Below are 25,483 nucleotides of genomic sequence, written 5' to 3' on the forward strand. Positions count from 1 at the left end.
TTGCATGCCTTTGAGAATGACTAAACTAGATGTGGGTCAGAATGTAATGGGATATCACTGTGTCGAAGGAAATGATGACTATGAATGCAGAGAAACAAGGAAAGGTTTATATGAACTGAAAGGGAAGAATTAGGAAAATATACACAATACCAATGTTAGGGGGAAAAAAGGAGCAAAGGAATGCTAGAAAATTAAGTCCAAGCTTTATTTCAAAGAAGAGATCAGAGAAGATAGCTTCCTCCCTTGCTTCTCTGCAGAGGTGTAGAACTAGTTATTGGACCACATTTATGTTAAGTTGGTTTTGTCGAACATTTCGTCTCTGTTTCATTCTTTGTTAAAAAGAATGGCTCACTGGGAAAGATACATTAGGAAAGGCAGGTGATTAAAAAAAACAAATACTAAAAACTAATTTTTTTTTTAAAGAAAAGTTCCTGAAGATTCTTGCATACTAGGGTAAAGTACAACCTTTCATCTTCAGCATTTGCAGGACCAAGTTGGTTGTTTGCTCAATCAAGTGAAGGGTCAGTCACAACCTCCAAAATGATAAGCTATACACACCTAAAGCACTTCCTTATTAATGTTCCAATTGGGTGACAGCAGCTTTAAGAGCAAGATCAGTCATTAGACACACCCAGGGCTCTCAGTCTTAGCTCCTTTCTGCTATTGGCCCCCCAAGTACTCCTGAATCTGCCACTTATTGACTGTGACCCCGCATAGTCTAGAAAAAGTAAAAACTTATTCTGGAAGAAAAAGTAATCTGATGTTTATGATCTTTGGAAAGTGGAGAATTACACCACCCACTGCTATCAGCCCAGTCCAGAGTTCCTGGATGAAAAGATGATAAATTAAACTGACTAGAAATGAGTATTTATTAGAGTGGCAAAACATCTACATCTATGCAAACAACTATCTGGTTCTTAGAGTAGAGGTTCCTCATGTTCAAGGGCTGTTCGCTAGTGTATGCTTTGTTGGTGTTCAGTAATGCCTGACTCTTCATTAGGGTTTTCATGGTAAAGACAAGAGTGGTTTCTATTTTGTTCTCTCATTTTATACATGAGGAAACAGGCAAACAGGGTTAAATGATCTGCTCAGAATCACACAGCTATCATCTGAGGTTAGATTTGCATTCTGGTCTTCCAACCCTAGACCTAATCCTCTATTCACTGCACCATCTAGTTGCCCTAGTAACTCAGTAACTCATTTCCATTCAAAAATTACTTTAATCCTGAAAGAGATGGTCCACTCTTAGCTCCTACAAAAGTGAATCATACACAATTTCACGTGACACCTGGGTAAGAGTGAAAGAAACATTATTTTAATTTTTTTATTTGACTCCAGTCAATGAACTCCATCTACCATACAAAAGACAAAAGCTGCAAATCAGAGTCAGAGGCAGTTCTTGGAAATGTAAACAAACAAAATCAAGAGAAAGCAAAGGGGAATAAAATTAACCACAAGATTACATTCATAGATTATGTTTGAATGGCAACAAAAAGCATGTTTGAGGAATGGAGATTAAGGAAGACCACCTTCCACCCATGAAGTACATTGTCACCTTGGGGTACTGGTTCTTCAGACTAATGTCCATAGAGGCAAATTTATGATCAAAAGACTTATGAATTGCTGACCTAGTTAGTGTTCACATCTTCTAGACATCTGTGCAAAATGAGTGCTCAGAGAACAGGCAAACAAAAATCTACCAGGAAGACATGTATACATTTTATAAAATCTCATTCCAAGTTTTTTATTACCCTTAAAATTTGACTTATGACCCTTCTCCCAAAGACAGCTCTTGAGACTTAAAGATGTCCCAAACATCCAAAAATCAACATTTTTTTTAAAGCTTTCTCAATTTAAGGAACAATCCAACTTTTCTGCCTCCTTTTAAGGCATTTTTTAAAAAGTCCTACTCAAGCCTGTGAGTGAAGTGAGTCTGCAGAGTTAAGATAGTAACTCTTGAAAATGAGGATAGTGTAGAGAAATGTTAATGTAAATTATCTATAATGACCAAATGTGTTGGCTGGAATACCAAATACAGCCCTCTAAACTTTGACTACGTTGATAGTGTATTTGCTTAGCTCTCTGGGATAAATAAAAGTTCTGGGAAATATATGTTTAAAAGCTTCCCAAGAAAAAAAATGGTAGAGTGAACATTATTTATCTTTTCTTCCACACATCTACCTTGTTCTATGAGACTATAAGCCCCAGACTCAGTGCATCACCAACTGCAGTGAAGGGATGGCCAGATATAATGCTGAGAGATGAGACAGAGAGAGGAAGGGCCAGAACATAAAAGCCCTAGGGCTGGTGACAATGGCGTCCCCAAGAAGCAAATCAACGGTCGGATCCTGGGAAGGGAGTTTCCAGGAGCTAAAAATTCGGCTCTTCTTGCTTTGTGAGGTTCAGCCTCTATAGTGCTTCAAGACCCAAAAGGTTTTTGTCCACTCTGTCCAGGGGAACTTCCAGGAGTCTTTGGTGGTAGAGGTGGAGTAACATCACAGTCTGTAGTGGGGGAAATGATGGTGAAACAAGACTCTTGAAATGTCTGAATTCTTCAGAAGTTTGGCTGGCAGGTGAAAGAGGGGCTGATTTTTTGTACAAGTTAAACTATACCCACTGTTCAACATTACTAATTTCATCCAAATACCAGGCCTCATTGCCCATGCTGGCAGGCATTCACCCAGCCTTGGCACAAAGTCAGTGGGCTAGTTTTGGTAGCTAGGAGAAAAGCCAGGACACCAAGGTCAAGAGGAAGAATACAAATGGGTTTGTGCAACTTGCAAGGGAATAAAACTCTGCCAGTTATGGTCCAAGTCCATCAGCTCAGGAATATTCCAAGTAACACACCTAATAAATAAGCAAGGTTTCTTTCCAGGTGGAAACTAGGAGGCAATGGGCCTTCAACTCAACATCCACACAATATAATAAAGTGTAGGAAAAAAAGATTATTCTCAGGGCTGCTTCCTTCTTACTGGGAGGAGGGGACAGGAATGAGATCTTGATACACAGCTGGCAAATTCTAAATAACCTTTTTTACTCTGGTCAGCTGATCAGAGATTTGTGGTATAAAGACAGTAGTATTTAGAATCAGAAAATCTAAATTGAACTCTTAGCACTGCAACCCAACTAACTCTTCAACTCTAAGCCAAGTCACCTCACTTCTCAGGCCTGTTACTTTGACTGTAAAAAAGAGCTGGATTCAATGATCTCTTGTTTCTTCCTATGTAGTTTTTGTCATTTTCTTGGCCATGTGTTCCCACTCTATTAAGACACCCCCATGCCTTCTTAAACTATTCTGAGTGAAACAGAAGAGTCCAAAGCCCAGGGAAAGAAACAGCAGCCTGTCAGATTTCTGACAACTCTTCCCCTTATGCCCATTGGGCTACATGACCCCTTCCTCCCTTCCCTGGATATCCCACCCAACATATACAAGGCTAGGAAGCATCCTTTTCCAAAAGCATTCATTCCCTTTACCAATAGAGGAGGTCCTGCCTAGGGTGCTGAAAGGTTTAATATCTCACCCCAACTCCTCCAGACTCTGAGGCTGGTTCTCTCCATTCTAGCACACCATCTCTTGTTCTCATTTTACATAGCCAATTGTCACTATTACTGTCTGGGCCAGTACCAGAGGCCTCAGAAATGTATTTGCTCCTTCCTCCCTGGCTTGCAGTATCTTTAGGAGCAGCAGCAGCAGTTCCAGTCTGGGCCTGGCCCAGGTTTTCCAGAAGTCTTCTGGACAGTCAATCACTTTCCCACAATTAAAACATTCACTCTCCCCCTTCCTTTCCTCTCTTCTTTCTCTCACAGCAGCTAAGAATACCTTTTAATCCTATGGTCTCACATCCCCAAAAAATCAGGCCCTAGACTCAGTAAACATGTCTCTTGGTCAAAGTCGCAGAGTCAGTGATTCCACATCAAATGTCTCTGGAGCAATTTAAGGGGCTAAATGTTAAGAGCTCTACCTCCACCACCCTAGGTCTTTTCCTTTCTTCTTCCTATTCCTTGCAATTCTCCTTCACACTGTTGCCCCTCAATCTACTTCACAGACTTCTCCTCTCCCTTCCCTTTCACAGTATTATATGCCATAACTCTGGATCCTTTCAGATTTGGCCAGTGGCACAGCTAGCCCAAAGGGGACAGGGCAGGAGCACCCACTGTTCTCAGCCTCTCCTTGTCTCCCTGCTTCATGTCATAGGCATTCCAGCTGTATGCCTAAGCCCACCCAGTGAGGCACAGGCAGACACCTGACCTTTACTGCTAGTCTCACAAACAAGGCATTGCTAGCTGGTTTCCTATGGAGAGGTCGAGGGAAAATGTGTTAGCTTCCTAGCCATGGCCAGGGAAGTGCTATCATATGATGTATGGGGTAAACAGGAGAGGAGGAAAGGAGTTGCACAAATTTATCCTTCTGAGCTGAGATCTGTGATCTAAAATTCCAATGCAAGGGAAAAGAGGAAGCAATTGACTGGTCCAAGATACTGGCTTGGCAGATCCCTCCACAGAGGGCAAGCAGAAGGACCAAGTAAAGCCAGGGGCTAGGTTGAGCTGCTACCACTCATGTCAATTGAGGAGAGAACAAGCACCCATCGTCATACAGAGAACAGTTCTCCTCAGTGTAGCACAGCGGTTAATGAAGCTCCCCCAAGGGTCCATTTTCATGGGACAACATCCCATTCATCTCACGGACAGGCTCTGTTCCCAGATAACCCAATAGGATCTCACTGCGCCGGCGGGACAGCTGAAGGATGTCCTCTGATAACGACTGCACAGTGGTATAGCGCACGTTGTCCAGGTCAAACATGTCCTTCAAGTAGTATACAATCTGATGCTGGGGATAGATGGAAAGGGGCTGTATTTGAATCCTTCTGGTCTTCCCACAATCTGACTCCCACCCACAGACCATTCCTCCAACAATAAGAGCATATTCATCAAGCCCTTTCAAGGATTGCAAAATACTTATCCTGTAACAATAACCCAGTAAAGCAGGTACTACAAGTATTATTATCCCCATTGTGTGATGGGGGAACTGAGCTTGGGAGGCTCAGGGCCTGGCCCAGAAAGGTTGGTCACCCAACCTGGGGCACCTCCCTGTCCTGGCAGTCCATCAGATTAATTTCTGCCTCGGGATCATTGTTAATGTTCCTTATTTTAGCTGAAGACTGGGTTTACATCCTTCCTTTGCTGTTTATTCCCAGTCTGATGCTGGGTCATCACTTCTTTTCTTGGAGTTTTAGTTTCTTCAACTATATAAAATGTGGGGACTGAAGAGTACTTCAAAAGTGTCTCTAGCTTTAAAAAGGTCTGATTCCTCCTTGTTCTTATTGTCCTATCTAGATCCTACTCATTCTTCAAGGCCCAGCATCATTTCCAGGTCCTATATTAAATCTCACTTGCCTTCCGGTCATCTCTCCCTCTTCTGCACTTTTTTTTTTAAGGTTTTTGCAAGGCAAACGGGGTTAAGTGGCTTGCCCAAGGCCACACAGCTAGGTAATTATTAAGTGTCTGAGGCCAGATTTGAACCCAGGTACTCCTGACTCCAGGGCCGGTGCTCTATGCACTGTGCCACCTAGCCACCCCTCCTCTTCTGCACTCTTAAAGAGTGTTTGTCACACTCAGTTTAGGTTGATTATGTTTTGTCTTTATGATTTGTTAACATTTTCTGTCAACTAGGATATAAGCTCCTAAAAGTCAGAGGCTACATCAAATTTCTTTTGAAAGTACCATGGTTAGGGGTGGCTAGGTGGCACAGTGGATAGAGCACCGGCCCTGGAGTCAGGAGCACCTGGGTTCAAATCTGGCCTCAGACACTTAATAATTACCTAGCTGTGTGGCCTTGGGCAAGTCACTTAACCCCATTTACCTTGTAAAAACAAAAAAAGAAAGTACCATGGTTAAACACATGAAGAGATTTTCAACAAATATAGATTTTTTCTTAGCTAGAGAAGGAGGAGGGGGTAAGGAAGAAATAGGCCCATCTCCATCATAGGAATTCAACATTTAGAGCTACAGTTTGGGGCAGCTAGGTGGTACAGTAGATAGAGCACCAGTCCAGGAGTCAAGAGGACCTGAGTTCAAATTTGGCCTCAGACATTTAATACTTGCTTAGCTGTGTGACCTTTAGGCAAGTCACTTAACCCCACGGCTTTGCAAAAAGAATAATAATAATTTAAAAAATCAACATTAGACTTACAGAATGCCTCTGTATTAGCACAACTAACCCTGAGAGCAGCAGAGCAATCAACCAACATTACTTTGATAAAAGGAGCAAAAGATAGCACAGCTCCTCATCCCATCCCACCATCAGCCCTGCCTCCCTGGGGCAACTTGGTTATGGAAAGTTATCACTAAAGAAGAAAGTTTCCAGTTTCATTTCTTCATGTAGGGAACCTAGAGAGGTTGGGGGGGGGGGGGGGATAGAATAGAAAGGAAATGGAGGCTAGTGCCCTCCCATCTACCTGAAATGAGGTCAAAGCTCTCTAACAAAAATTTGGAAACTCATCTTACCTTGAAAAAAGTGCAGACTTCAGCCAACTGTGGCTTGGGCCCTAGGAAACCAAAGGCAAGAACGGGGCTAACATGCTCCGATACGGAGTAGAAATGGGAGATGAAGCCATCAGGCACCTGCGGTCAGAAGTGGGCAACATTAGCTGGGCTGCTCAAAGGGCCAAACATTAGAAAGCATTCATAGCTCTTATCCAACTATCTTCTGGTTCCAAACAAAGCTACTGCCCCATCTGGGCTGCATAACACTGAAAGACAAAGGGTACCAGAAACCAAAATAATAAGGGACACATATCTGGAACTAGAACTAGAACCCCACTGGAGTGGCTCTGCTTTCCCTGGAAAAAGAAGCAATGAACCATGAATTATCATGCAAGTCATGACAATTTTGTGTTTAGTGTCCCCCAAAAGAATGTAAGCTCCTAGAGAATAGGGATCACTTCATTTTGTCTTTATTTCTAACACCCAAAAGGAATCACCTCTCCAATCACATGGAAGGCCCTCAATCACCTTGGGACCCCTGCCAGGAAAGCCTCAATTCATTGTCAAAATTCTGACCAGCCTTCAAGGCCCAGCTCAAGTCCTAACACCTCCTTGACTATACCTGCCCTCAATAACCTCCCCCTTTTCTCTGCTCCTTATACCAAACACATGACTATATACTGCCCTCTACTGCTCTTGAATTATCTGTTAATAGACCAGAAATTTCTTGAAGGCAAAGACTAGATCTTCTACTTCTCTTTTAGAAGCATTCATCAAAATCCTGGGCACAGAGCAGATACCTCAAGGTAAACACGTGGTTTAATCAGTGTCTTGTAAAGAAAGGAAATTTGGGGGCCAACATGCTCACAGGATCTTACCATCAGAAGCCTCCTCTTAGCTTTCAGAACAGACCAGCAGGCAGTGGCCAGAGCCTGGACAAGATAGAAATGGCTACACTCAGGGTCGCTTCTGTCATTTCCCCCCATACCTAACCCACCACTAAGAGACAAACTCCCTCCACCGATCATGAACCCAGGTGTTGGAAAGGGCCTCAGAGGCCATGCATCTAGGAGGACATTCAATGATAGGTTCAACATCACACTAGTAGAAGATATTGGAGGACCTCTAATTCGGGGCCATTATACCAAGCCTCCACCATAGAAGGCTCATGAACCGACCCCAAGATATTCAGCACTTTTATGAGTTTCCCTGCATCTGTTTCCTCTCTCTACCCACCAGCCCTTTACACTCTCTTCAAGTCTTCTTCCTTTCCCACCCCAGTCCTCATGTGCTCCTTCTAGCAGTACCACTTCAGGGCTATAATAAGGGAAATGACCTAAGTCTCTAGGATGCGAGGAGCAGGTTAAGTCTGATGTCATAGAGAAGTTAGTGGAGACTTAGAGGAGAAGAGAGATAAAGAGTTAGAAGGAAACCTACCGTTTCCTTGAAGCTGTCGGAGAGCCAGCGATTGCGCAAGACAGCAAGCACAGAGGAGGGGGGGTTCTCCAGATCCTCAAATGCGTCCATGAGTATGAAATCCAGCACGATATCAAAGAAACTCATGCATACCACCTGGCAGGAAGGAGCCAGGCAATGAGGGGGCTGGGACTGCCTAAGGACCCTCTTGGTCCTTTCTCCCCTGGAGAAAGTGACATTTCAGTTCAAGAGAGATAACAGAAATAATATTACAAGTTTAAGGGATCTCAGAGTTCATTGAGTCCAAACCCCCTCATTTTACAGATGGAGAAACTGAGACTTGCAGAAATAATGGCAAGAGTCAGGACCAGAACCCAGTTCTCCTAACTCCTAGGACAGTATCAAACTACTTTTCTGACAATTTTTTTTAGGGGTTTTTTTTGTGTTTTTTTTTTGCAAAGCAAACAGGGTTAAGTGTCTTGCCCAAGGCCACACAGCTAGGTAATTAAGTGTCTGAGGCCAGATTTGAACCCAGGTACTCCTGACTCCAGGGCCGGTGCTTTATCCACTACGCCACCTAGCTGCCCCTCAAACTACTTTTCATAAAGAGATCCCTCCTGCCAAGGAGTCAGCTTCAGAAGCAAATCTACTTTTGTTTTAAAACTTAAGATGACCTCCTACCAGGGTCATCTTGAAGAATCAACCTGATTTTTCCTGACTGATATAGACCTGGGGCTCCCTACACACTACCACAACCCCTTCCATCTCCTCTACAGGGAAGAAGTCCCATCAAATGTCCATCCCAGTCTGGGCCCCGCTGGCTTGGGAGGGTAAGAGGATACCTGCAAAGCCTTAATGGGTAGGGTCTAAAGAAGCCCAGCTCAAACTCTCAAAGCTGTTGAGAGGCCATCCAAATAGAATCCTATGATCCTAGGGTCACCAAGCCCAGTCTTAAGGGCTCAGCAACAAGCCATCAGCTTCATGTTTGGGGCCCTGGAAGGTAGAGGAACCCCAGGTGCTGTGCCCCAAGTTGTGGAGGGCCTGAGTGGTGGGCGTCATAGAAGCCCAATTCTCAGGGAATCCTCAATTTCCATTCCTGAAGCCAGGGACTTCAGCCTAGACCTGAGGGGCAGATAAAGGACTCTTTGACCCTGCTACCTTATCCAGTCCCATCCATTTTGGAGACCTCTTAGTTCCCTGGAAGGGGTGAGGGCTATGGGAAATTCCTGGAAGTTGAGAGGAATCCATTAATACCCAACAGTCTTCCTCCCGATGAGGAGTTCTGGGGAAGGACAAGGCTCCAGGATGGTAGGTGCTAACAATCTGCTATGAACATACAAAGTCATGCAAGAGCCCAGCATCTGAGGTCAACTCACCCCCCGCCCCTCCAGCTCCAACTGTGTGGTGGGCCAGGTCTCTGGTCTCAGGGCATAATTCAACATCTCCTCATAGCTCTCCAAAAAGCCCTTTGGATTCTAAAAAGGGAAAAAAAAGAACATGGATTCATCTTGCTAGCAGGGAAGACTTCTGAGTCCTCCCCTAGAGGTAAGAAGTAAGAAGCAGCAAAGGTCAAAACCCTGGGTGGCACTCCCTAGGAGTGGGCAAAAGCAAGCTCCCAAGATGGAAGAGTAAGAATGGAAGAAACAGTAAAAGTCATGGGGATATTAATTAAGACTGTTAGTGGGCCAGACAGGACTAGAATTCAGGATTTGTGACTTCCAGGAAGAGGCTAAAGAGACAAGATCCTCAAAAGAGGTCTAAAACCTGGAGGGTAGTCAAGATGTTCAATGTTCAAAGCCCACATAAGTCACTCTGCCCACCCAGCACCCATAAATATAGTAGCATTTTACCTTTTCAGCTTTGGTCATCAGTCCTGTCACCATTTGTTTCCCAACCTCCCCAAAGAACAGCTGGTTACTTTCATCTTGCAGAATTCCCTGGGAAGGTCAGAGTGGAGGGATTCAATGGAGTCATTATCTGAGAACTCCTAAAACATTCTCCATTTCTTGCTCTGTCTCTCTGGGCTACTCTACTTCCACACTGGCTGCCTGGCCCCCAGGGCTCTCTACCCTGAAGTCAACTCAGGAACTAACAGAAAAGAAAGGCCAGCGATGCTGCTCCCTCCCAGGAACTAACAGAAAAGAAAGGCCAGCGATGCTGCTCCCTCCCCAGTCCATGCTATCTCCTAGTTGGCTGCCTGGCCACCAAACCAATGTCCCTCACACCAACATTCCTCCATGTATGATCTCCCCAAGAAGGAGTGTCTTGTTAGTATCCGCAGAATCCAAAGCATCAGCCTTGTCACATAAATAGAGCAGTCATTAAGCAACCCTTATCTATGCATCCAGGTCCTTAGGTCCATTTACCCTAACAGGGTGGAAGAGTGCTCTTGGATTGTGGATGGTAATAACCTCATACCAAGTCAAAGGGGAACTTTGGACACAAGGAAAAAGAACTACATCTGGTCCACCCACCCCAGTGTCATTTCCTAGTTTCCTAGGTTCCCACCTACTTGAAAGGCCTGCCGGACACAGTGCAGTTTAGCTAAGAAGTCCTGATCATTGTAGCAACCCAGAAGTTCTGTCCTAGAGAAGAAAACAAAGAGAGAATGACATCAGTAAAAGAGGACAATCAGTCAGGGACTCATAGGAGCCTTGGGGATTTTCGTCCTGGCTCTGCTGCTGGCATTTTGACCTGGGGCAAGCAGTTTCTCCTCTGAAATTCAGCTTCCTCAACTGAGAGAGGCAGGCTTGAGTTTTCTTCCAGAGCAATGACTACAATTCTGATTCAGTTGGGACAGGGTATCTCCTCAGTCTTCTCTGGTTTGATAGATGTGTGAATGACTTGAGACCAGCTAAGTATTAGCTCCCTGAACACAGGCCACACCCCTAAAATGCAACCTCTTTGAAAGGGAAAATACGTATATACATTTTTATATACGTATAAACATTGTGTGTGTGTGTGTGTGTGTGTGTGTATGGATATGTCAGATGTGAGAATTAAACCCCAGGTCTTCCTTTCCTCACTATCCACTATGCCAAGCTTCTTGAGAAATAAATATTAAAACTGACAATAGTTTATAATCCATTTTACTATGAGTCTCCACTGAGTTCTCCAACACCTCTTATGATTATTGAAATCCACCGGCACAGTCATAGAAAGTACAAGCTCCAGCCAGCCCCCCACTAAGCAACGGGAAGCCATCTGGCCATCAGCATAGAATTTTAGAGTTGGAAGGAATCTCAATGAACATTTAGAACAATTTGTACCTGAAAGGAATTCCCATTATAACATACCAGACAAATAGCTATGTACTTTTTGCTTAAAGAATTCGGGGGGGGGGGGGTGGCAGCTAGGTGGCACAGTGGATAGAGCACCCTGGAGTCAGGAGTACCTGAGTTCAAATCTGGCCTCAGACACTTAATAATTACCTAGCTGTGTGGCCTTGGGCAAGCCAGTTAACCCCATTTGCCTTGAAAAACCTAAAAAAAAAAAAAAAAAAAAAAAAAAAAAAAGAATTCTAAGGGAAGGGAAGAATGTTATCTCCTAAGACAGAATTTCTGCACAACTGTTGGCAAGTTTTTCCTGATGTCAAGCTTACTAAACTTGTTTCTTTTTGCAACTTCTACCTGATGCTCCTGATCCTACCCTTTAAAGCCCAAAAGAACACATTTAAACCCTCCACATATTAGTCCTTCAAATATTTGGAAGTCTCTACTTTGGATCTAGCAACCCAACCACTTCTAAACCCATCTGTATTACTATCTAGTCTCTATCTCTCCACCTTTTAAAGGCGACTAAGAATAAATAAATAGCATGAGGCATTAGATCAAGCGCTTTGCTAGATAAACTACACCTACAACATTTTTTTGCTCAGAACTTCTAGTTTAGTGTTCTAGCAAAGGCTACAGGTAAAAGCCAGAAGATTCACTGGGAACAGTCTGTTGCTGCTAAAGTCAAGACTGTCTCTTATAATTACCCCTTCTTTGTTAGATGATCACCATCCAACTCTTATTATTTCTTCTTTTTTGTTTAGGTTTTTTTTTTTGCAAGGCAAATGAGGTTAAGTGACTTGCCCAAGGCCACACAGCTAGGTAATTATTAAGTGTCTGAGGCCAGATTTGAACCCAGGTACTCCTGACTCCAGGGCCAATGCTCTATCCACTGTGCCACCTCGCTGCCCCTATTTCTTCTTTTTTTCTGAAAAAAAAAAATAAACCAGGAAATTATTTGCCCTTCTCTAGATCTGATGTCTGCAGGACTACATCCATTTCCCATAATATCTCAAATATCATTGATACTGGCTTAGGATCACACCACTTCTGGCATGTTCTTTCAGAAAACTGAGATACATTTCAAGTGAGTCAAGAACCTTGATTCATCAAAGGCAACTGTTAGCTGTCCTGTGTATCCCCCAAGAACTAGGGCAGCCAAGTTCTGGGAGCCAGATTGCTACCCAATAATTTTTCTTCTACTAAATCACAGAGAGGTCTGCATTGATTGAAAGATCATTCACATGAACACTGATGTAATCCTTGATTTACTTACATAAAGTATTTACAAAATGTTTTTTATTTAAGTTTGTTTTATTCAATAATGGTGCCATAAAAAAGATATACAATGAAATATCAAAAGACCTCAATAAAGAGAACTTGAAGGACATGAAGAGAACTAATCAAAACTACATACAAAACTAATTACCTAAAGAATTAAAAAAAAAAAAAAGGAAGGAAAATAGAAGCAAAGGTTCTGGAAGAAAAAACAAAATCAGATCATTTTATTTGCTGTCTGTTAATTCATTTGCTTGTTAAAGGCTAAGCACTTTCATTATGTGTTTTTTTTATTTTATTTCTTTAAGGCAATGGCGTTAGGAGTGACTTGCCCAAGGTCACATAGTTAGGCAATCATTAAGTGTCTGAGGCCGGGTTTGAACTTAGGTCCTCCTGACTCCAGGGACAGTGCTCTTTCCACTGTGCCATCTAGCTGCCCTTTCATTATGTTTTTAACCCTTATTGTGTATATTTATTTAGCTGCTTCTGTTGACAGAAAAATTTATAACAAAAGCAATGTTAAAATATTTTATCCCTTTCATCTCTTCAAGAATAATGACAAAAAAGGAATGAAACTAGTAGTACAATTATAAGTTGTCCTTATGTTTTATTCAAGTCAGATTTGGGGGAGAAATATGCTGTTAGGATACAATTCAATTTGATAAAGTTATGACTCTACTATAGAATCCTTAACTCAGAAGGAGGCCTAAAGAACCAAGTGAATGTCTAAACCAAGAGTTATCCAATTCTCTAGGGTCACAAAGTCTTTGTCAATAAGATAACTGGAGCACACAAGGTCAAGAAGTAATAAAATTTCAACCCAAAAAGTAGTAACACCTATAGTTTGCTTTCTGGAGTAGTTCTTTTGACTAACTGGGGAGAATGCACCAAGACAGAGTAAAGACAAGATTATTTGGAGTAAGGAGAAAAAGAGAAACGATTTGAATTTTGAAATTATATTCTGACATTAACTTAGAAAAACCATTAATTTCTGCCACAAAAATCTGGTTCTACTTAGAAAACACTGCATAAGACCCTAGCAAGCATCCATAGAGCCCAATGGGTGTATGCAATAGCTTACAAGCTTCTGCTTCAACCATCCAGGAAAAATTTTTGTCCTAACAATTCATATTAAAAAAGGAGTTTACATTTCCCAAATTAAAACCTACACATATTTAATTTGCCCTCTATTAATTTTTATGGATATAACTAAACCAGAGTTTTCCTTTTCCCTTTCCTTCTTTTCTCACCAGGCTCTTATTCATCAATCTGATCAGCTTTACAGACTGCACACCCTGACCCCTTTCAGCCACCCATTTTTTATCAATGTATTATTTCAATACATCAGACGGGCAGATATTACTTGGTTAAGTCATTTGTGCTCAGTTTCCTACTTTGTAAAATGAAGTTGGGGTGAGATAATATAACTAAAGATATTCTGAATCTTATGACCCTGTGAAATTGGTTCAGTGTATGGAGTACTAGGCTTATAGTCAAGACTTGGGTTTGAATCCCACATCTGACACTTCCTATAGGACCTTACACAAGTTCAGTTTTCTTCTCTGTAAAATGAGTGCCTAACCTCACAAGGTTGTTGGTTGGATATTAGGCTCAAAAGGAATAATACCTGTAGAGTGTTCAGTCTTACAGTTACCCTGATGCTCATGAGACCATTAGGCTTTTGGAGAGCAGAGATGCCTCCACTCTCTTCTACTCATACGGAGTAAGTTACCATGGCCTGAAATTTATCCCTAACCCAGTATTCACTCTTCACCAGTGGGAATTGAGGTGCCAGGCTCTTTATGTTCCTTACCTTAGGGTCCGACAGGGAACCTTTCCCTCTTTCACCAGCTGCAAGGCCTCCTCGTATGCTGCAGCTGGCCTGGAGAGCTGGAAAGGGAGATCTCCTATCTGGAGGGAATCAAACAGCTTTGGGAGATAGAAAGATAAAGGAGAAAAAGTCAAGATTAATTACCTCCCAAAAAATGCTATTTGCACCTAGTACATGACTAGCTCTTATCTGAGAAGGATGAGAAACACTACCAAGACCTGCTCAAGTGACTGACCACACTGGACTTATGTTTATTATAGGCTGGTTTTCTTTTTTTAAATAAATCCAGTTATACTAGTTAATGTAAACATAAATACAAATAATGAGAGAAAGGAATCACAATCTGCCCAATCATTATATGAAAAGAACACATATCACTGCCAAATTCCCAAGGTCTTTCCCACAATGGAAACCAGACCGAGAATCAGGAGATACACTGTAATAGTTCTTACACTGACTCACTGTGTGATCTTGTACAAATCCCTTTCCCTGACTCTCAGTTTCATCATTTGTAAAATGATGGAGTCAAATATACCAGAAGATACCCCAACCACCACTGTCCTGTCCTAGCTGAAAAGGATCAATAATAGGAAAAGACATGCCCAGCTCATACTCTAGCTCCTCCTATCCTAAGCAATGCCCTCAAGTCACCTCTGCAGCAGAGAAGAAAGAGTCTTCAGAGGAAAGACTGTCCTCATCATCTCCTTGAAGCCTCAGAGAACCTTCTGTCAGAGGCAGCATGAGTGTCCTCTCTAGGGAAAAGGAGTAGAGAAGAAATCAGACAAAGTTGTTGGAATCTCAATCTTTTCTTCCTGATCACTTTAAGAATCACTACAATGTACATATTTTATCTTGTCTTAATATCAAATAGGTTTCCCCCAGTATATCAGCAGGAAAATATATATAATATAAAAATATAATGTATGTAAAACATTTTATAACCTTTAAATCCCTATATAAATGTAGGACTATTACATTCATTCCATTAGAACAAGAAGATAGATTCAATACAGGCTCTACTTGAAAAACAATGAAGAGGAAGGAAGAAAGAAAGGAAGGGAAGAAAGGTACAGATAGAAGCTTCAAATGGCCACAATATCACTACCAAAAGACCCTTTTAGCCAACATTAAAAAAGAGTTCTGTGTGTTTGTATAAGTCTTCAGGGAAGAGTGGGAAGATGGGTGTTAGAGCAAGACCACACTGCCCAAGACTTTCAGTGGTTTTAATGAATAGGAACTGGCTTCTAAATTTTGTTCTGTGAAATTTTGAGCAAGCCCTTTCTTTCTGGGACTCAGTTTCTACTCCTATAAAACTTAGTTTAACATCTCAAGATCCCTTCCAATGCTACCATTAGATCAGAAAGAAAGACTGAGTTTAGGGCAAAATGTCCAAGAAGAGTGGAGGAGAAAGGATCAAGGACACAAGGTCTATTCATAAATCACCTAATCTTGCCCAACTACCCCTTCCCAAAGACCTTTACTCAAAGCTCACCTAGGTCCAAGAGCATACTATCTGATGGGAATGTTGAGCCAAACTCCTCCTGAAGATGGTATGCCCGGTGGAGTAGGGATTCTAACTTTTCAGCAAACTCTTTTTTCTGGGACTCTGGCTTTAAATGAAAACAATACAACATTAACTTCTTCCCCACCAGACTCCCAGAGCCAGAAAACCCCTCTTAAGTTTCCTCACCCACCCAAAGATCCAGAAATACCAAAGGGGAAGCTAAAAAGCAGCAAAATCCCAAGATATTGGGCTTTTGGCAAGAGATTCTTAAGGATTATGGAAGGGGATGATTTTTCACTATTGGAGCAGGGATAGAATCAGGAAATGAAACTATTTGCAATAGACTTCCTTAACAAGTTGCATCAAAGGGGACTTATCTAAAAATTCAACCCAATGCTTCCTCTGCAGAAATAATTTATCTTTCAGGAGTAGGTTAACCATTAAACTCTTCGTAACAATTATAGCTTCTCAGATTTAAACCAAGTAGTTTGACAACTTTTCTAGTTCCAAGAGGGAATTAGAAGGAATGAGGAAGAGTTCACTTCATTTGATCCCACTCAGACTCCTAGGAGCTGATACAGCCAAAGAAGGGTTGCAGAGGTTGAGCAACTCTGAGGTCTCAAATTTTTGTATCTAAGTGAACAAGTTGTAGATTAAAGATCTCATAACTAATACTGCCTAGGAAAAGAACAAATGGGAAGAAAATGGTGGATACAAAACCATATATAGGGAGGCAATGTGCAGACCTTTAGCAAAATACAAATCCAGCTGCTTATGGCAAGATATAGTAAACCAATTTGCAGAAGAGTTCTACAGAAGTTTGCTGGACTAAGGTCTTCTTCAAAGTTTTCATCTTTGAAGTTTCTAAATTTAGTACCTTTTTTTCCCCTCACAACAGTACCCTGACTCTTTTGCAAATGTTGTAATGTTCCATTTACTCCCCAGTATTATGGAGAGTAATACTAGAACGTAAACAGCAAAACTTTTCAACTTATAAAGTTCTGCAAATTTCTTGATTATTATAAGGATTCTGGGACTTTAAAAACTTCTGGCCTAGAACACCACATTACCATGCTAATGAGGCCAAGGTCAGGGATCCTGCCTCATACAAATCAGATATTTTGCTGTTCCACAGTCACAAACTGACCCCATCTGCTTACAAATGTATCCTTGATCACAAGCAAGTTGTGAAAGAACACTGATGGACAAGCATCAATTCAGTTGCAGTCCAGAAGCAACAAAACAAAAGAGAGACCTAGTGGATTATCGAGTCAGTCATAGCCTTATCACACTCAAAGACAACAATCATTACTCCCCCTAAGCCCTGAGATCTGAGACCCGGAGTGCCTTTCCTCTTCCTATCATAATTATCACAGGACCTCCCTCCCTGAGGGCAAAAACAGTACCTACCTCTGAGAGCACTTCAGAGATGGTCTCTGGACTCTTGAGATTGTCCCAGGGGGTGGGGGTGTTAGTACTGTCTCCCCTCTGTCCAATACTCAAGGCCTGCTCCCATTTCTGCAATGCTTCCTCAAATAGTTCCATTCCTGAGCAAACAAGTTAAAGGAGTTAAATTTACCCTCTATCCACAGGTCAGCTGGGTTAAAGGAATTTCTACCCATTTCAACAACTTCACGGGAAGGTGGGGAGAAGGGGGGGGGGTGTCCCAGTAAGGTTCTCCCCCCTCTAAGTTTCCAATAAATTAATTTTTCACTGATTCTTAAGGATAATAAATTTAGATGTTTCCAAAAGACAATGTTATAGGTGGTCCCTGGCTTTGCATCTAATATGTTCCTAGAAATTTTTAGGTGGAATATATTCTTAAAAATCAATTTCTAATTGCATATCCTTTGTTGTCTTATTCCCTTCTATTCTGACACTGGTAGAAAGTAAAGAATGAAAAGTTCAGGGACACAAAATAAATAAAATCTTTAATAAAAAAGTTCAGGGACAGAGAGGTGAACTCCAGGTCTGTATCATGAGATACTGAATGAGCATAACAACAAAAGGTGAGGAGCACCTGCACTGCCAGAGGGAGAAAAAGTCCCCTGATTTGGAGAATGACCTCACTTCTCTTTCTTAAAAAGGAAGGGGAAGGTCTCCAGTCAAAGAGAAGTAGCACCAAGGAGATCACCAAATCCAAGGAAGGGAGAGGAGCAACCATTCAGAAGGACATGATAAGGCCTCAAAAGAAGATGTAGAGGAAGTAAAGGGGAGATGAACCTAGAGAAGGTCTATACCTTGAATGTAGAGGTTCTCTGCATTTGCATCACCAGCAGCCCCTGAATCTTCAGTTCCTCTAGCATCCCAGGGCCCCGAGGATGCAGCTGTTGGGCTAGAGGAGTTCACTACCACCATCTAGTCTCCAAAACGGGAAGAAAATCAAAAAATAGAACACTCAATCTAGGCTGTTTAAAGTAAGCATCTGACCCAAATCCATCACTTCCACATCAGGAAAAGATTCATCTTTACTGCACCCTACAAGTACTTGGACCCAAGCACAGCAGGTCTCAACTGTTAGTACAATGACTGCACATTTTTAAATGTTTCCAGACAAGAGGTTAGTGCCATCCAAGACATACACGGTCAACTCATGATCCATCTTCACAACCCAGATCAGCGGAACTCAACTTCCTATCACCTGCTTCCCAAATGCTGTTAGAGAAGTAAAAAGAGCTAGGCTGGATACATTCTACAATTGGTACTGGTAAATTCTTCATTTTGGTATTTAAGATCCTTCTGGCCTAACAATGCCTACCCATGTACTCTGCCACAGCCGTAGTGGTCTTTCACTCCTTGTCTGTGACTTTGTTTATACTTTTTTCTCCTTCTCCTCTCACCTCCTTGGAGGTTCAGTTCAAGTCTCACCTCCACTCCTTTTTCTGGCAACCACAACTCACCCTGTTCTCCCTAAGTCCTAAATTTGAACTATACTGGCAGAAGTCAGTTTAACATTTGACTTATTTCTAATTATTTCCCTATATTGTAAATACTGTAAACTATAAGGAGCTTCTATTCCTCTACTCTTCACGTAGCTAACATGGGTCTGAACATATGTTTGTTTTAATTAAAATGCCAGAAAGATCAATGTTGTTCAGCCACCTACCTATAGTCAGACTGACTCAAAAACAAGGGTATATCCTTGGATTGCATCATTAAATCGACCAGCTTCCTATGTCCCCCCTAAAATGGAGTTAGAATATTCAAGAGGGGGGTAGCTAAGTGGTGCAGTGGATAGAGCACTGGCCCTGGAGTCAGGAGTACCTGAGTTCAAATCTGGCCTCAGACACTTATTATCTAGCTGTGTAGCCTTGGGCAAGCCACTTAACCCCTTTGCCTTAAAAAAAATTAAAAAAAAAAATAAAGAATATTCAAGAGGGGTACTCACCGAAGCCAGGCTATGAGAGGAGCCCGAGTGTTTACTGGGTTCAATTGATGAAATGCCACTCAAGGTGTCATTACTTTTGCTGCTGGGACTCTGGACCCTTCGGCTGGAATAGCCTGTGCAATACGAAAGGGCAGGAAAAATTGACACCAGTAACTCTGTCACCATCTTCTCCTTTTCTTTTTTCCCCCAACTTCCTCCTTCAATCTTTGTATGTCTGCCAAGTTAATCTTCCTTTACATACTGGTTACTCCTCTACTCAAAAATCTTCAGAAGCTCCTTCCTAATGCCTACTAAGTTCAAACTGCTATGCTTGATACAAGCCCCCATGAGGCAGCTAGGTGGCACAGTGGATAGAGCACTGGCCCTGGATTCAGGAGGACCTGAGTTCAAATCCAACCTCAGTCACATAAGAATTACCTAGCTGTGTGGCCTTGGGCAAGTCACCTAACCCCATTACCTTGCAAAAAAAAGTCATAAAATAAGGGGAAAAAAAGATATGAACCTCTATAATTTACCTTTACAATTTTCTATTACTTCTTCCATATAGAATATGTACTCTAACCCAACAGGATAACTTACTATACTCTCAATTTTTAACTGCAGTTTCTTATCTGGTTTTGCTCATGCTGTTCTACCTCCACCTGGAAGTTCTTTGCCTTCAATTGTTCAATGTCCTACTCATCTTTTAAAACTCAACTCCAGTGCTACCTTCTCCATGAAACCTCTTCTTGGATAATAATATTGCAGATTACATTGACTGCAAGCTCCACTGAGGTTAGAAAACTTGTTTTCATAACCTATGTCCCTCAGTATACTCTGTATCCAAATGTTTGGTTGAAAGGAAAAGAGATCCAGAGAGAGGGTGAGAGAAAGAGAGAGGAAAAAAAAGGGAGAGAAGAGAGGAGGGAAGAGGAGAATGGGTGTGTGCAGATTTTAGACTTAGGATAAAATAGCATAAACTGAACACTGAAAAGCAGCTCTCCCCAGTCAGTATTTCTTTTTAATCAGTTATTTCTATTATCTCCAGGCAGTCCAGATATCTGTAGTGGTATTACTTTTAGGCCCTTTCTCAATCCATGACATTTTCAATAGAGACAACAACTTTTCTTGGGATGCCACCTAAGTTTACAGGTGAGTTCCCCAAAACTTACCTTTCTTCACTGATGGAACCCTTCTGGCCATGAAGATGGGGATAGGAACAGTTCCAGGTTTTCCACCTCCTTTCTCAGGAGCAATCTGTTTCTTCCTTCGTCGCCGCCGCTTCAGTTGATGGGCAGCCAAAGCCAAGGCCACGGTCCCTAGTGCTGTAGCAAAGAGCACCTTCCGAAGGCCCGGAGATAGCCGAAGCTGAGAAAATGCCGACTGTCCCCAGAAGTAGGAAGGAAAGAATTCAGTGAGTAACTCCCATCAGGACTATAGTTTCCCAGGCAGGGATCTGAACTATCAGGGGAATTCTCCCCCTACCCTCAACCCCCCAAATCTCACTATTGAGTACAATCTACCTAAGTAAACACCGTTCAATTTTAAAATTATGTTGGGAGATTTTTATAAATGCTAATAGATGCAAAAAGAGGAATTCAGGAAGTTTGAAATAAAACTAGAAAGAATCTCATTCACAGGATTGGGCTGGAATTCTTCCATCTACATTTACTAATACTAAAAATACCACCTCACATTATCATAAGCATTTCACTCTTTTCAAAGTGCTTTCACTATTCACTTTATCCTCATTATACTAACAGTCTCAGGAAGGGAAATATTATGCCCATTTAATTGATGAGAAAACTGAGACTTAAAGTAACCTTTTCCAAGTCACATAGATACTCAGCAGAACCAAAAACAATCCAAGGTTCTCAAATCTTAATGTAATCAGTGGTTAGTAACTAGGTGGCAAAGTGGACAAAGTACTAGATGTAGAGTCTGAAAAGAGTTTGAATTCTGCCTCCGTCACTTACTAGCTGTGTGGCCCTGGCAAATCACTTAATCACTCCATGACTCAGTTTCCCTCACTGTAAAATAAGGGGGTTGGACTTGATGGCCTCTAAGGTCTCTGCTCTTCCAGTTCTTTATGACTGTTTTTTGCTACAGTCATTCTAAGACAGACTTAGGAGGGAAGAAGATGGTTCTGGGTCCTCTGTGGCTGCTGCACATGGAATACTGGGAGCTAAATATAGTAGGGGGAAAAATCCAAACCACCAGAAACCCGGTTTTTTACCTGTCCAAAGGTTGTATAGAGAAACACAGGAATCTCTGCCACTGTCATGGCCAAAGCTTGAATCATGGACATGCCTTCAGTTCTTCGGAAAGCCATCCCGGGTTAAAGCTGCAGCTATGAATGCCCCAGAGTGGGAACCCAAAGTCCCACAATGGGATTGGCTTGGAGGAATGTTTCACTCACTGTCCACAGGGCCACAGTCACATTCTCATTTCTAAAGGAAGATGCCAATGCCAAAATGACTTTGCAGAGCTATAAAGACAATATAAGAGTCAGTGGAAACTTAGAAAATCCTATCGGGATAAGTCATCTGAAATTCTATTAACAAAGATTTTTCTCTCTTGGAGCCAAACACCAAACAGCTTTGGTACTATTACTACTAACTAGCCTAGGGGCTACATGTACAGTAATCTGTGCTTGGGAGAGTTAAAAAGCAACTTCCCTAGACATATTCCCTGATTTCCAAAAAGTTCTCAGAATCTCCCTAGTCCTAAACAGGAGAAGCAGTCTTTGATGAACCTATCTGAGACCAAACTCTAGGCTGTACAACCATGGAGCTAAGTCAATGGGATAATTTTTTTTTTAGGTTTTTGCAAGGCAAATGGGGTTAAGTTGCTTGCCCAAGGCCACATAGCTAGGTAATTATTAAGTGTCTGAGACGGGATTTGAACCCCGGGTACTCCTGATTCCAGGGCCTGTGCTCTATCCACTACACCACCTAGCCACCCCAGGATCATTCTTTTTTTTTAGGTTGGTTTTTTTTTTGCAAGGCAAACGGGGTTAAGTGGCTTGCCCAAGGCCACACAGCCAGGTAATTATTAAGTGTCTGAGACGGGATTTGAACCCAGGTACTCTTGACTCCAGGGCCAGTACTCTATTCACTGCACCACCTAACCACCCCAGCCACCTAGCCGACCCCCAGGATCATTCTTAATCCCACAACATTTTCATGGGAGAAATGAAAGGGTGTCTGTCCTTAGACAATGAAGGCACCTAGGAGAGAGGAAATGATGTGGGAGGAAGGCTGTAAGCCTTCCAGATGAGACCAGACCAGGGAGAGCTGTGGTCTGCAAACCTAAAACACTGACCACAAGTTATATCATGGAGCTTGTTTAATATCAGACTTTCAGGGGCGGCTAGGTGGTGTAGTGGATAGAGCACGGGCCCTGGAGTCAGGAGTACCTGGGTTCAAATCCCGTCTCAGACACTTAATAATTACCTGGCTGTGTGGCCTTGGGCAAACCACCTAACCCTGTTTGCCTTGCAAAAAAAAAAAAACCTAAAAAAAATATATAAGACTTTCAATGTTAGGTCTGGATTCACAGAGCTCTTATACCACCTCTTATAATGCTGTTTATACCCCTCCAAGGATTTCTTAAATGTATACAGAGAGATCACAAGGAAAATCTCACTCTGTAAATAAATACCAGGTAAGGAGCTATGTGTACAGGCTGATGATCAAATGTTACTACTCAAAGTCAAATAATATCCTAGGTGAATGGGAGGAAGGCTAAATGTTAGTGATTTGGCTCTTAGAACTAATGACATGGTCATTTTGTCATTTAGTCAACAACATATATTAAATTCTTAGTACTTTTAGCTATGTTATAAGCACTAAAAAATTGCAGGCATTTAATCATATGACTATTTTAAGAACCAGCCCAATTATAACCATGATAATTCCCACTTATATGACACCTTAAGATCTACAAAAGAAATTTCCTCACAAAGAACAAATTGACGTTATTATTCTGAGGAAGACCCAAGAGGTTTAGTGACTTACCCAGGGCCACATAGCTAGGCACTGTCAGGGTCAAGGTCCAAGCTAGGGTCTTCTGACTTGGAAGTTCACTACTCTCTGGGGGTGGGGGTAGAATTACATAGTATAATGAATTGAGTAAGGGGGTTGTGTAAAGAACCCTGGGATTCAGATCTTATCTGTGATACTTAGTAGCTGAGGAGCCATAAGCTTAGTCATTTAACTTGAGTTTCAGTCTGTAAAATGGGTATAAAAAATCTTGTAAATACCTACCTTGCACAATTACTGTGATTCTCAATTCCAAGTGAGAAAACATAGATAATGTGGGAGGCAGGGTGGTACAATGAATAAAGAGCATGGGCTCTGGAATCAAAAAATTTGTGTTCCAATCTTATCTCTGAAGTTTATCACTTATATTATCATTGGGCAAGTTAAAAATCCTTGGACCTCAGTTTCTTCATCTGCAAAATGAAAAGACTGGACTAAGACAGCCTTTTAGGTCTCTTCTAACTCCAAAACCCACCCCATGTCACTTTATAAAATGTAAATTATTATTCTTTCCATACACCACTGGCTCTCAAAGTTAAAGGAGCCCAATACATTTCTTTTATTCATCTATACATAGTCTGCTTAGGAACTAGACACATTTAGATGCCTGGCTCCTATATAGACAAATGTACGAAAACAGCTCAGAGAAAAGTGAATATTTTATCTGAACTGTCTGGAAAATTGCTAATAAGATTTAAAGCAGTAATCTGTTTCAATCTTCTCATTTTACAAATGAGAAAACTAAGACTTAGAAAGGTTAAGTGATGTCTCAAGGTCAAATGTCCAGAAAGATGGGGGATTTGACCAGACTACAAATTTGGTGGTCTTCCAATATAGCATGCTGCTGAAGGTTATAAAAAGAAATGGATAAACTTTCTAGAAGGTCTTCCTTATCTGACTATATAACTATAAACACAAGGTACTTGAAGACCTGAGTTGTCGTTCCCAGGACTGCTTAGGCAATCTGGACTGAAAAAGCCACTTAAAAGCATTCATGAGACTGTTTCAGGTCAAGACCAGAAGAAAAGGTCACTAAATTCCCACAAGCTGCTCCAGATCCTTCTTCCAACAGTCAAACTTCTTTTTACCCTCACCCCCAAACAAAAGACATCACAGCTCTCCGCTCTTGGAGAACCATTGTATTCTGAGTGGTCATCTAAGGTCAAACTGGGTATACCATCGTTAAACTGAAGATTATGTAAAAGGAAAAAATAAAGAGAAATAGTTATCTTGTGTCCCCTGATAGTCCACAGGCAAATTGAAAGCCTCAGATACTGAGTAAGAGGAGCCTGGGGAAAGAGATGGTTGCCTTAAGTACCAGCGGGCGCGACTGATACTCCTGGGGGCTTCATTGCGCTCGGGGAAACTGAGGCTTAGGCCTGAGGAATGACTTATCCCGATCATACAAGTCCTCCGAAACCAGTTCCAAAAACCTTTTCCCACCATTCATTCTCGGAATGCTCCCGATTCCCTCAGAATATGCCGTATCAAGGCCAGCGTCTCGAGGCCCAAGTTTTGTCCCCCAAAACTATCAGCCGGGGGCTTCGGGTGCTGCAGCTCCCCCTCCAGCGCCGGCACGACCAAAGGTCCTGGCCCCACTGCACTGGGGCTCCTCCTGCCCGGCCCCCTCCCCGCCCCCTCCGGCCCGGGGCCTCCACCCGGGCTCGCCCCGGCGCTCCTGGAAGCCTCTATCCCGGGCCTCCCTCCTCGCCCTCCCCGCGGCCGCCTCCCGCCCCAGCCCCGGAGCCTAGCCTCCGGCTGGGCCGCCCTCCCCCGCCCCCGGGAGCGGGGCGCCGCCGGCCCCATCCCGGCCCGGCCCCCGTCGCGCCTCTCACCGGGCCCAGGCCCGCGGCGCTGCTGTGCTTGCAGAGTTCGGCCGGCCGCAGGCGGCGGCCGGGCGCGCGCCCCGGAGAGGAACTCCCCCCGGCCTTACCGGGAGCTCCATCGCCTCGGAAGGGCAGCGTCTCCTTCCCGGCGGCGCAGCCGAACCTTTTTGCCCCGCCGATGGGGCGGGACCTGCATCCTTAATAGACGTCGACTACGACCAATGAGAGTCGTGACTTCTCCAGTCTCGAGCCAATGAAGAGGAAGAAATTAGCCGGCATTTTTAGCGCCCGCCCCCTTTTCACCCGCCCCCACCGCTCTCCGTAGTTTGGTTGAGTTGTAAGGGTTCCGCCCCCGGGGTTAAGAGGCGGGAAGCGTGGTTAAGCTCATTTTCTATTGGCTACAAGGTGTGATTGATGGGTGGGGCGGGGAAGAGGCGGGGCTGCCCTTAAAGGAGCTGTGCTG

The 25,483-nt window shown here is 42.7% G+C and overlaps 1 protein-coding gene across 3 annotated transcripts; it reads right to left on the reverse strand.

The window, feature by feature from the left end:
- Positions 1-1,163: 1,163 nt before the first annotated feature.
- On the reverse strand, positions 1,164-25,205 carry MIGA2 (mitoguardin 2). 3 transcript variants are annotated; one of them, XM_074210980.1, is made up of 17 exons: positions 25,128-25,205; positions 23,420-23,607; positions 21,388-21,639; positions 20,324-20,534; positions 19,173-19,285; positions 18,025-18,142; positions 17,195-17,331; positions 15,773-15,890; positions 14,932-15,032; positions 14,263-14,378; positions 10,412-10,484; positions 9,750-9,836; positions 9,276-9,374; positions 7,921-8,055; positions 7,362-7,415; positions 6,505-6,621; positions 1,164-4,828 (listed from the first exon to the last, which is right to left on the reverse strand). In XM_074210980.1, exons 3-17 carry the CDS (start codon positions 21,481-21,483, stop codon positions 4,628-4,630), a joined length of 1,776 nt encoding a protein of 591 aa, XP_074067081.1. In that variant the 5' UTR covers positions 21,484-21,639; positions 23,420-23,607; positions 25,128-25,205; the 3' UTR covers positions 1,164-4,627. The 3 variants fall into 3 exon arrangements, with proteins under 3 accessions (XP_074067081.1, XP_074067082.1, XP_074067083.1); XM_074210981.1 differs by lacking the exon at positions 25,128-25,205 and adding an exon at positions 25,030-25,110; XM_074210982.1 differs by lacking the exon at positions 23,420-23,607 and having other exon boundaries at positions 25,128-25,187.
- Between the last annotated feature and the right edge of the window lie 278 nt (positions 25,206-25,483).

This window comes from Macrotis lagotis, chromosome 1 (assembly GCF_037893015.1).
Source record: "Macrotis lagotis isolate mMagLag1 chromosome 1, bilby.v1.9.chrom.fasta, whole genome shotgun sequence".
NCBI lineage: Eukaryota > Metazoa > Chordata > Mammalia > Peramelemorphia > Peramelidae > Macrotis > Macrotis lagotis.

Excerpts from the sequence above, each read along its gene's own strand:
- MIGA2 (XM_074210980.1), bottom strand. The coding sequence starts at position 21,483 with ATGGCTTTCCGAAGAACTGAAGGCATGTCCATGATTCAAGCTTTGGCC. Across the intron at positions 17,332-18,024 it reads AGAGAACCTCTACATTCAAG|GAATGGAACTATTTGAGGAA; the intron begins GTATAGACCTTC and ends TTGTTTGCTCAG. Across the intron at positions 10,485-14,262 it reads GTTCCCTGTCGGACCCTAAG|GACAGAACTTCTGGGTTGCT; the intron begins GTAAGGAACATA and ends TTTCTTCTCTAG.